The sequence below is a fragment of the Martes martes genome (genome assembly GCF_963455335.1).
Source record: "Martes martes genome assembly, chromosome: 6".
Classification (NCBI taxonomy): domain Eukaryota; kingdom Metazoa; phylum Chordata; class Mammalia; order Carnivora; family Mustelidae; genus Martes; species Martes martes.
The window spans coordinates 62,446,384-62,458,273 of NC_137893.1; the positions used below are offsets into that span (position 1 = coordinate 62,446,384).

At 44.5% G+C, this 11,890-nt stretch overlaps 1 protein-coding gene across 1 annotated transcript; it reads left to right on the forward strand.

Moving 5' to 3' along the window:
* Positions 1–2,321: 2,321 nt before the first annotated feature.
* On the forward strand, positions 2,322–4,719 carry CITED2 (Cbp/p300 interacting transactivator with Glu/Asp rich carboxy-terminal domain 2). Its single transcript, XM_080806709.1, has 2 exons — positions 2,322–2,556; positions 3,023–4,719. The coding sequence occupies exon 2, from the start codon at positions 3,031–3,033 to the stop codon at positions 3,850–3,852; it is 822 nt and encodes a 273-aa protein (XP_080662835.1). The 5' UTR covers positions 2,322–2,556; positions 3,023–3,030; the 3' UTR covers positions 3,853–4,719.
* The last annotated feature ends 7,171 nt before the right edge of the window (positions 4,720–11,890 follow it).

Sequence of the window (11,890 nt, forward strand, 5' to 3'; positions counted from 1 at the left end):
TCACTGGACAGATGAGTAAATGCACAAAGCATGCGGTGTTTTAACCAGCTGGTCCCAGAACTAATTTTTTTTCCCCCTTTAAGGGGTGGGGGATGGGGAGGTGACCTTTGAAGAGATTTCCCAATAGCCTGTGAAACCACTGGGCCTGGATGAAGCTGCACCTTTCCTTAATGGTTCCAAGAGGAATTTAGATTAGACATTCAAGAGTCGGTCCTTGTGTCGCAAGAAGCTGCAGTGTAAGGAAGGGAAGTAAACAATCTATGGCAGGATTTTTGAGTCTGGGGTTGACCAGCAGGAGCCTATTTTTTGATACATAGTGGCACTTGCAGGTTTCTTCCCAGCCTCTGATTCTGCAACTGCAAGTCCATGACCTACAAGTAAAAGTGGTGGGTGGACAGGAGAGCAGGGGATTATTGCAACCAACAATGCAATGTACTCTGTGCACAAGGCTCCAAAAAAGTAAATAATTTTTGAGGTTTAAAAATTATTGCACGGACACGAAAGAAATTATTGCACTCAGTTATAAATGCTGAAGAGATTGGAAAAAGAGGGAGACAGTAACAATGTTTAAATATATATATATGTAATATTATATTTGTACACTAAGCATATATATCTAGATACCTAACTAGAGGAAGACAGAGAGGTAAGAGATTAACGATACCAGGATTCGCTTCCTTTTGCAAATTCCTGAAAGGGGAAATGTATGTATCAGAATTTCCAGTCCTCAAAAAATACGGCCTAAAAAAGTCCTGTGAGCAAGAAGGGAGAAAAGGAGGCGTGGAGGGCGGGGGACTAGCTCTTCGTAGCAGGAAGTCTGCAATGGCTATCGAGTCATGAAGAAACAACTCAGAACAGAAGTCCTTATTCGGAGCGCTAAACTCGCTTTTAGCACATAAAGAGCAATATAAAACCTCGGAGCAGTCTCATCATGGTGTTGAGGAAACAACTCGGCTTCCCCATGTGAGAAAGCAAGAGAGCTCCGACCGGGTAGTAGCCCAGACCGGTGTAAGCGTTTTTTATTTGCAAGTCAATGAGCCAAATGGACGACCGGGCTACTTGTGCCGCGTCCTGAGAAGCAAGGTTATTATTATCGCCTATTTGCCCCACTGAACAATTTCACTGAAAAGGAAAGAGTCCCGGCAGCGTGTGTGCGCACGGTGCCATACGGGACGTGCAGCTACGTGCCCACCTCCAGAACGACTTTATTTACAAAGCGATTACCATGTTATCTATTTGTTTTCCCTTTCCAGCAACAGCAGCTTCACTCAGCCCTCGAATTTCTTAATTACAAACCCGTTCGCTTCTAAATCAACCCCAAATCGTCAGGCAGAGCCGGGAGGGAGGCTGTGCAAGTTTGCACACACCCCCACCTCCCGGATCAAGGGCAACAGCAGAAGCAAGAAACTGTGTATGTGCAAAAAGGTGGATCTGGGGACGAGGATCGCTGAGTTTGTTTACAGAGCAGAGACGCCTTAGCTCGGATGCCAAAGCTACCAAGAGCTGCAAACGCAAACTTAGCAGAAGCACACGTACCCCGGGAGCGGCGAGCGGGCCCGAAAGCGCGGACCGGAGTCCCAAGAGCGGGAGCGGAGGCAGCGGGCCCGCGAGCGCGCTCGGTCCACCTGCAGCCGCTGCCGCTCCCCGCCCCCAGCTCCTGTCCTTGAAAGGAGTAGGGGGAAACAAATGCGTCCGCACGCCGAATATCTAGATCAGGTTTACCCAGTGCCCCTGTAACAACACAAAGGCACAGCCCAAGAAAGTATGCTCGGGGTAGGGGGCATTTTCTGTCCGGGTATTTAAAACCCCGCTCGGAGAAACACTGCCATTCTTCGCGGCCCGGGGGTGGGGGGGAATGGGGGTGTTGCAAAGCCGGGGAGGCATAAGGGTACTACGGAGGAAGGGGGCGCTGAGAGAACCCCCTTTCCCCGTAGAATGCACCTCAGATCGCTAGGTGAGTCAAGCGGGAGAGCTGGGAGTGGGGGATCCGACCAGAGGGGAGCGGTGCGTTTTCCCCGCTCCTTTCAGGGCTGGCGCTACTTTGGGGCTTGCGCTCCAGAGGTCATTTTCTCCCCGCTCCGGGGGCAGCCGGGCTGATCCCGCGTTTATGGGGCGGGAGGAAACCGGAGTCGGCCGCAGCGAGGCGGCGCCCGGGCCCGCAGCCTCTGCGCACGTGCCTCCGGCCGCGGGGACGCGGCTCGCCTACCCGGTCCGGCGTGCCCGGGGCTCCGGAGTCCGCGTTTTGCCACCGCCCGCCCGGGAGGCTCGCTCCGCCCTTCCTGAAATCCCTTATATTAACTGTGGCCAAAGCCCTAAGAAACACAGCTCATTGTTGGCAGCTGCCGGGCGGTCTTACCGAGCTGTGAGGGCAGCGGAGGGGAAATAAAAGGGAACGGCTCCGATTCTGCCCCAGCGGCCACTGCAAGACTTTGGTGCCGACATCGCGACAGCGAGCGCCCTGCACACCAGAAAGGCCCCCTCTATGTGCTGCTGAGCCGGTCCTGGACCCGACGATCCCGCCCTCGGTCTTCGGAGCAGAAATCGCAAAGACGGAAGGTAAGCGCGGCGGGCGAAGCTGGCTGGGGCGCCTGCCAGCCCAGTCCTCTGAGGGCTGGGTTTGCCCGGAGGAAGAGCGTGAGGCGGAGCTGGGGAATAACAACAGGATGTGCAACAACAGGATGAGGAGGGCTGATTTAATGCCTGAAGTTCGCGGCAGGGCTACGGGGCACTTCCTTTATTAGGCGACTTCGGGGAGCAGAGGGGGTGTGGGCTCGGGTCCGCCTGCCGGATCGCGGGGGAAAGGGCTGTTTGTTTAGCGCCCATCTCTGTTGTGGGTGGCAGGTCCGCTGTGGTGGCGAGCCCGGCTGCACAGGCTACTAGTAGGATCGAGGGGAGGGCGAGCGATTTCGAAGTCGACGTGCGTCCGGGCAGCCTAGGGGCCAGAGGCGAGAAAAAGTGGGGTGCGCCGCGGTGGGCTGCACGTGTGGCGCGGGTCCTAATAGTCTGCTCACTTCACTTTCAGGACTGGAAATGGCAGACCATATGATGGCCATGAACCACGGGCGCTTCCCCGACGGCACCAATGGGCTGCACCACCACCCTGCCCATCGCATGGGCATGGGGCAGTTCCCGAGCCCCCATCACCACCAGCAGCAGCAGCCCCAGCACGCCTTCAACGCCCTAATGGGCGAGCACATACACTACGGCGCGGGCAACATGAATGCCACGAGCGGCATCAGGCATGCGATGGGGCCGGGGACTGTGAACGGCGGGCACCCCCCGAGCGCGCTGGCCCCCGGGGCCAGGTTTAACAACTCCCAGTTCATGGGCCCCCCCGTGGCCAGCCAGGGAGGCTCCCTGCCGGCCAGCATGCAGCTGCAGAAGCTCAACAACCAGTATTTCAACCATCACCCCTACCCCCACAACCACTACATGCCGGATTTGCACCCTGCTGCAGGCCACCAGATGAACGGGACAAACCAGCACTTCCGAGATTGCAACCCCAAGCACAGCGGCGGCAGCAGCACCCCCGGCGGCTCGGGCGGCAGCAGCACCCCCGGCGGCTCGGGCGGCACCTCGGGTGGCGGCGCGGGCAGCGGCAACAGCGGCGGCGGCAGCGGCGGCGGCAGCGGCAGCAACATGCCCGCCTCCGTGGCCCACGTCCCTGCTGCAATGCTGCCGCCCAATGTCATAGACACTGATTTCATCGACGAGGAAGTGCTTATGTCCTTAGTGATAGAAATGGGTTTGGACCGCATCAAGGAGCTGCCCGAACTCTGGCTGGGGCAAAACGAGTTTGATTTTATGACGGACTTCGTGTGCAAACAGCAGCCCAGCAGAGTAAGCTGTTGACTTGATCGAAACCCCGGCAAAAAGAAATCAAACCCTCCCCACCCCGCCCCCCCAACTTCGGTGTGAATTAAAAAACATTCCCTTAGACACAGTATCTCACTTTTCAGATCTTGAAAGGTTTGAGAACTTGGAAACAAAGTAAACTATAAACTTGTACAAATTGGTTTAAAAAAATTGCTGCCACTTCTTTTTTTCTGTTTTTGTTTCGTTTTTGTAGCCTTGACATTCACCTCCCTTATGTAGTTGAAATATCTAGCTAACTTGGTCTTTTTTGTTGTTTGTTTTTACTCCTTAGTTCCTCACTTTCTCCAGTGCTCAACTGTTAGATATTAATCTTGGCAAACTGCTTAATCTTGTGGATTTTGTAGATGGTTTCAAATGACTGAACTGCATTCAGATTTACGAGTGAAAGGAAAAATTGCATTAGTTGGTTGCATGAACTTTGAAGGGCAGATAATACTGCACAAACTCTGCCATCTCGCTTCATTTTTTTAACTATGCATTTGAGTACAGACTAATTTTTTTTAATATGCTAAACTGGAAGATTAAACAGATGTGGGCCAAAACCGTTCTGGATCAGGAAAAGTCATACTGTTCACTTTCAAGTTGGCTGTCCCCCTCCCCCATATGTACAGACAATAATAGGGTGTGGAATGTCGTCAGTGGCAAACATTTCACAGATTTTTATTTTGTTTCTGTCTTCAACATTTTTGACACTGTGCTAATAGTTATATTCAGTACATGAAAAGATACTACTGTGTTGAAAGCTTTTTAGGAAATTTTGACAGTATTTTTGTACAAAACATTTTTTTGAAAAAATACTTGTTAATTTATTCTATTTTAATTTGCCAATGTCAATAAAAAGTTAAGAAATACTTGTTTTTTAGAAGTCATTGGGGGGGGGGGCGTCCTTTCCGTGGCTTTTTTCCTCTTCTTGAACACTTTATTGATGAGAGTAAGCATTCCAAAGGATAAATTACAGGACACTAAAACAGGTCATGATGAGCTTAAGTGGAGAGCAGGATTTAACATAATTGGCGTAATGCTTCATTGTTACCATTGTAACATGCCTCTTGGTGTGGTTTAATCAGAAGCTGCAAAGTTGTCAGAGCATTTTTTTTCCTTAATTGCCATCATTTTCAAGTGTACTCCAGAGTTAGGTTTGTAACACTAAATATCATAAATATTTTCTTCACAGTGTGGGAGGGGGGAAAACCAAGTGTTTCTGGTGACACCTGATTCAACTACGTCAATGAAAGTAGATCGGGATAATATACTGGGAGATTGATGAGGATGGCATTAAACATAAATCTGCCTTTATCTCTAGTGACGAATTTTATTTCTCAGCAAAAGTCCTAAGGAGAGGCACACATTTTCCAGCTTAATCTCTGAAATAGCTTCTGACTGGTTTATAGTCCTAAGAGGGAGAGGGGGCAGAATTCCACCTTGAGGCATTCTATTTTGTTCTACAATACTTAAAATTTACACAGGGAGGTTGATTCAAAGGTCAAATTACAGTCTTCACAAGATGTTCCCTCTCAAGCATGCCCTGTTTTCCAGAATTCTGAGCTTTTTCTGTTACAGGAAAGGGGTGCAAAGGACATAAGGATAAGATTGTTTTAATTTTACCTAAACGTATTGTCAGAAAGACATAATTATGGTTAAGTAGGTGTCAAGTTTTGCCTTACATGATAAAGTAAAAGTCATATTGTTGAATTCTCAAGTTATTCCAGTTTGAAGATGGAATTTTGTTTTCCCTTTCATGTTTTCCTAGCCTATCTTATAAAAGTAATACATCCACATTCAAGAAAGAATACAGTCTTTTATTATATTTGACCCACTGGAGATGTAAAGAAATAGAGGTGGAGGAAAATCTCACCAGTAATACTTTAAAAGAGCATTTCATTTAGACTCTCAGATTCTAATCTTAAATCCCGTATTTCGTAATAAAAAAATCAGAGAAGGAAACAGAAGTGTTAAATTACAGTGAGTCTGGCGGAAAGGCTGGCTTCAGAATAATTCAGATCACCTACATTCTATAATTCTATTTCCATGGCAAGCCATTAAAATTAAGATGCACACTCCACTGGGCTCTTTATACCTCTATAATTGACACTTCCTTATTCAAAATTACATTCTAAATAAGTAATTCCTCTGAAAATACAAAATCATTTGAAACTCTTCACCCCATTTTTAAAAAACATCCAGATTTCTCACATTAATAGTTTGAGCTGAAGTTTTCTTCAGCTAAAATATGTCAATACTAAATCTGCAATCAGCAGTAAATCTTCCTGGCTAAGCATTTTCGCAGTAAGTTTTTCTTTTTCTTTTTTTTTTTTCCTAGAGGCTCAAGTGAAAAAATGTGTTTGCATACATATTAATACAGCAATTCTTGTTGTTTTTCACTTGTGCCAGGAAAAAAGGAAAGCTATTGGAGGCTTTTTTTTTTTTTTTTGGCATAAAGAAAGACGCAAAAGAATAGTCTTGCCACCACCCTTCGCAATTTATTCTGCCAGAAAATAAGCCACAACACCTGCTCTGTCCCTAAATTCCTCCTGCTGCTCTAACACCGGAACACGTATGTGGAGATGCAGAGCCCAAGGAACTATTATTAGATCCTGAGCCCATCTCTGCCAGAACAGAGGACTCGAACAGAGGAGCTGGTTTTTCAAAGCCCAATTTCTCCTCAATGGGAATACAAACCTCCCCCCACCCCCGTTCATTTGAATGATCTCTATTCCGTGCAAACTCTTTCTTGATCAACAATTGAGCAGATTCTATGTGATACTGGCAGGTCTCTTAAGCAGAGGAAAAATAACTCCTTGTTTGAACAACCTGATTAATGAAACCTGTACAGTGACCTAGATCACCGGGCTACTGGCGGACATTTGCAAAACCTTTTGTGGTCTTGCTTCCTACCAAGTTGCTTATAGCATATGGGGAAATTTGACCTCTGTACCTTGGCTGTTTTTCAAAAAGTTCTAATATGGTACAAGAGAGCTTCTGTTCTATAAGCTTTGCCCACAAATAGACACTCCATGCTTGATTTTCAAGATGAGATCAATGATAAGCAAGAACATCATAGAAACACGTCAGAAAAATGACACATTGATAAAAACTTGTCCGTCTGCCTTGTGGCTGCTAAAATCCTGGTGGCAGTATTTTTGCGAGGGCTGATAAAGCCGTTACAACCATGGATGGGTCTTTGAAGGACAGTTACCTAATCACCACTGTTTATGGGGTGCTAGGCTAGAGCACTAGTACCAGAAGGCTGACATCTATTGTGAAGTTTATGGTCTCCGTGACTTTTACTACTGTAAACGCCTGGGATAGCTATAAATTGATGTCAACATTAAAGGCCAGATCCTTTAGAGCAAAATATTAATCCGCTAATCTATTAAGGGTGGCCGGCTTTGAAATATAAACTTTGCAGTCCCAGACCATTAGGTGTTTTCGCCCCCTTGTGGAATTTATTTAGAAGGTCAAAGGAAAGCCATTTGCCCAAGAGGGATTTTTTGTTGTTGTTTTACTGTTTGTTTACCATTTCTGAATGCTTCATTTTCTTTCTTGAAGGAAAGAGCACATATTTGAGCAACAAAATTTTTAGCAAAGAAGATTCTAAAGTAAACTCCCTTTATGCGAATAAGAGTGTTTTACTTACCCCAAAGACCTTAACTTAGGATGAAATGTGCACAATTGAGATTTGCCTCACATTTCAAGATAGGCATCGGCTAAGGAATTTTCTTTTATAAAAGTAAAACGAGCAATGTTTTAGCCTGTCCGTTAAAGCTGATATTCTGTACCCTCACAACAGAACTGTTGATTTGGGACCAGTGCAAATAATGCGTCTGATGGTAAGGGTTTGCAAAGGTGGAGGGAACTATCTAGGAATGCAGAATGCAGTTATCTGTGTTGGAATGTGACCAAGCCACCGGCTCTAATCTTGTGAAAGGGCCACAGGATGTTTAATGAGAATGAGTGTTGCTGTCTAATTGATTGAGTAAAATTTACTTTAAAATAAGCTTGGCAGATAACATTGTCTCCAAAAAATAAATACATTTAGAATTCAAGGAATTTAGGACCCAAGCGATTGGCAATTTTCTCCTTTCCAAACATACTGTTTTTGCTAGCAGAAAAGAGGTGTTACACAGCTTCAGAGATGGTATGTATCATTTTGGTCCTGGACCACTATCATCAGAATCAGAGTTCCCAGGCAGGTTGAAGCAAGAACAAGAGGTAGCACATAAGTGACTTAGCCAATGAGCCCCCATTATCATGTGTTCTGTTTGCCTTTTCCCCCCAGAATAGAAGAAACAATGGCAATGTCAGAACTTTAATTGCCATGGACTGGCTTAAATTACTTGACCTATTTTTACCCAGAGAGGAGAGAAATGGTTGTTTTTCCTGGTGGCAATACTTCTCATTTAAATTGGAAAAAGAAATATAAGGACGTTTCTCTATCAACTACAGTACTGCTCATAAAGAGTGTAGTTTGCTTTCTGGTAAATAAGACTCACAGACACTTTTGAAAAATTTTAAGATACCCGAAATAAAAATCTTTTCCCCCTCATTGAAGAACTTAAATTCATAAGGAATGCTAAATACTGAACTGAAAAGACTCTAAGAGCTGTCAGTGTGAATTCCCACAGTATTTTGCTACTTATGAACATAATAAAAGAAAGGCTAGGAGCAATTGGGGTCTACTGTGTTGAGAATCTGAATCCATGTTGGTCCTTGGGAAAAAACATCAGCCAACACCTTTCATTCCATCTCGGAACAAATAATGGCTCTTTAGTGCCTGGATCCTTATCAGCTGCTTCTTTGCCCAAGATGAGCGTTAAAGTTGTCAGAGCCGGCCCCAAGAGCCAGCTGGGGGTACTTTTTGAGGAATCTGCTTGACTAAACCAAGACATGCAGAGTGAACTAAAGCAGACACAAGGCAAACGATGAGTGTGCCTTTATGTTGTTGGTTTTCATGAGGCTGAAGTCATCTGAAAGATTAGTGAGGCAGGGAACAACGTGGGTGAGGACAGTGCTTCACAGGATTCTTGGAATTTTCTTGTGGTATCACCAATGTGCTCCACCCTGGGATCCCTCCCCTTCTTCCCTCGACAGTGCAGCGGTTCCTTGATCCCATTCGGGTTGTTGAACAAAGCGGACAAGGGGTTCTGGCTCCAAAGGGGCTTGTGGCCAGGCGAGGTTAGTGTGGTCTGCCTTGCAGGAGATATGCGAATAGACAAGTGGCTTTTGAAAAGTTAATGGTGCTAAAGAGTCCTGTGGGTCTATTCTTGACAGCTGGGTAGGGAGTGAGATTTAGGCTTGAGTAAAAGTCAAACTGGCATGAAACCAGAAAAAAGTCGTCAGAGGACAGCCAACTCCAGGGTGTGATATTATTTTATGAACACTTGTAGGGGACAGGATGCTAAAGTGGAGGAAATGTGATCAGGACTATTGAAGCCTTTTCTCTTTGTGTCTCCCTAGGGACTGACAGAAAATTTGGCCTTGTGGTTTCTTTAACTAGCTTGAGTACAGGGCTTTTTTAATTTCTGGTAGCCCGCCTTTGTTTTGTTCTGTTTTGTTTTCTTCCTCCTTTGCTTCATGACAATATCCCCTTGCTGCCAAACACACAGGACTTAAATCCTTAGGTCAGGGGTGCCTGGGTTGCTCAGTGGGTTAAGCCTCTGCCTTTGGCTCAGGTCATGATCTCAGGGTCCTGGGATCGAGCCCTGCATCGGGCTATGTGCTAGCGGGGAACCTGCCCCCCCCACCCACCCCGCCCCCAGGCCTGCGTCTCTGCCTACTTGTGATCTCTGTCTGTCAAATAAATAAATAAAGTCTTTTAAAAAAAAATTCTTAGGTCACCTTGGAAATATTGCCCCATTATATTTGTTTTGAATAACTCTTTGAAGGAAGAAGATCCTAGATGCCATATAATGGCTAGTTCCATATTTCTTCTCTTGATCTTACGTGTTTAGCAAATATATGGACAATGGAGCCAGTAGGTGAGAGGTGATTGAACTGCTATGCTCCTAACATGAACCTAAAATAAATATCTATATGTTTCTTAGATCCCTGTCTGCCACCATGCTTCAGGACAAAGGTTCTCAGCTGAGTGGAGCCACCCCTCTAGGAGGCAGATCAGAAGGGGGAGAAGGTATCCAGCAATAACCTGAAAAAACATAAAAGCCTACTATTATGTCTTTGGAAAAAGGTTTAAATACATATTATTTCAGTAGCACTTTTTAAAAATCTTCCTGATCAATGGGGCATGGACTTTAAACTGGTAAGAAACACTGTTTAGGCTACATGTTTTTTACCAAACCAGAGAAATTCATTCACCCTTTCGCCAGCATTACTTAACAAATCATTTTGTTAAGCTTGTCGTGACTGAGCTGACTTTGCTGAGCACCTACTATGCAACAGGCATGGTGATGGGTTCTTTATGTACGGAATCTTCTTTGATCCTCACACTATTCCTGCAAGGTTCATGTCGTTATTCCAATAGCAGATATGGAAACTATTATTTGGAGAGGAAGTAAATTGCTCAAGGGCAATACAGCTGGGAGGAGGCTGAGTGGTTTCCCAGACCTCACTTCTATTAGTAACACTACCGTTCTACACCAAACTACTCTTATTCTTGGATGTAATGATTATAAGCTCCTCAGTCAATTTAGTAATGTGCTTCAGGGGAAAAAAAAAAAGCACTACATTGTATACACACAAATGATGAAGTATACTAACAGAACTATGACATGGATTTTTCCGTACAGCGACGTACCATTTCTTTTTGGGATTCACATTTGGGTCTACACTTCTCACATTCAGTCTAAAGATTCTCCTAAATTTAAGTTCTGCCCCAACAGCGCGAGAGTAGCGTAGGTGGTGAGTCTGCCTCCTTCCTCCTTAACAGCTTCACCTCGTTCACACTTCAAGTCAAATGAAGTAGTACAAGTGATATAAGTTTTGATTTTGCTTTTTATTTCTTAACTGAACTATAGATTGCTGGATAGTAAAGTTTCTTTTGAAGATTAAGGGAACACCTTAGCTTTGTCAATTTCATAACCTATTAAATCAGAATGTCAATGGCTAGATTCTTCCAGGTAAACAGAACTAGCTCACAATTTGACACACCTGGAAGCAACTATGATTTAACGTAGTTCGTAAGAGTCAGGCTGATATCAGAATATTAGCATGTAAAAAATAGATACATCTCAAAATAAGGAAAATACAGTATTTAGTTACTTTACACTTAAATAAGCTTCCTCAATCTATCTAAACTTTCTTGGTAGACATATAAACCCACTTCCTCTTGCTTTGGTCTTCTATGGAAACAGAAAACTTTTCCGCTAATAATTGTAGTAAAAAGAATAGTACAGAAGGAGTAAAGACCATGGGTTGCCGTCTTAGCTCTGCAACCAAATAGCTGCGTAACTTAATCACAGTTGGCTCAAGTTTCTCCATCAGTAAAATGAAGATATATGTTTAATTAATATATCATGTATTCAAATTCTCAAGAGGGAAACGTAAACCCATTCCTATCATTTTCTTCCTCTGGAAAAGTGCAGTAGAATATCATAAAACCTCTTCAAAATCTTTACATTGCTTCTTGCCATTGTTTTTCCAAGATAAATGTGATTCCGGGAATGTGTTGCCATTCAGGACAACTCCTCAATGGTTGGAATCATCTCCCTGAACGCCCCTCTTCATTGCTATAATAAATATAATAAACGCTCGAGTTGGCTACTGGGATTTCTCAATCTGTAAGCAAATGCAAAAAAAAAAAAATTGCCACTTGCAAAGATACAGGTGACTATGTAACATTCTTGGCTGGTACAGTGGTTGAAGTATTTATATTATGCTTTGAAAATAATTTGATCAATTCTTCCTTCAGGTTCTGCTCTATTTTCTTACAGGTTAATTTCATTTTTCAAACCCCATAAACACCAGATGCAGAATAAATATTTGGGCTCTCTTTCCTTCAAACAACTCTTCCTGGACCATCATCATCATCACTGTTATTGTTGTTTATTTTCTGGAA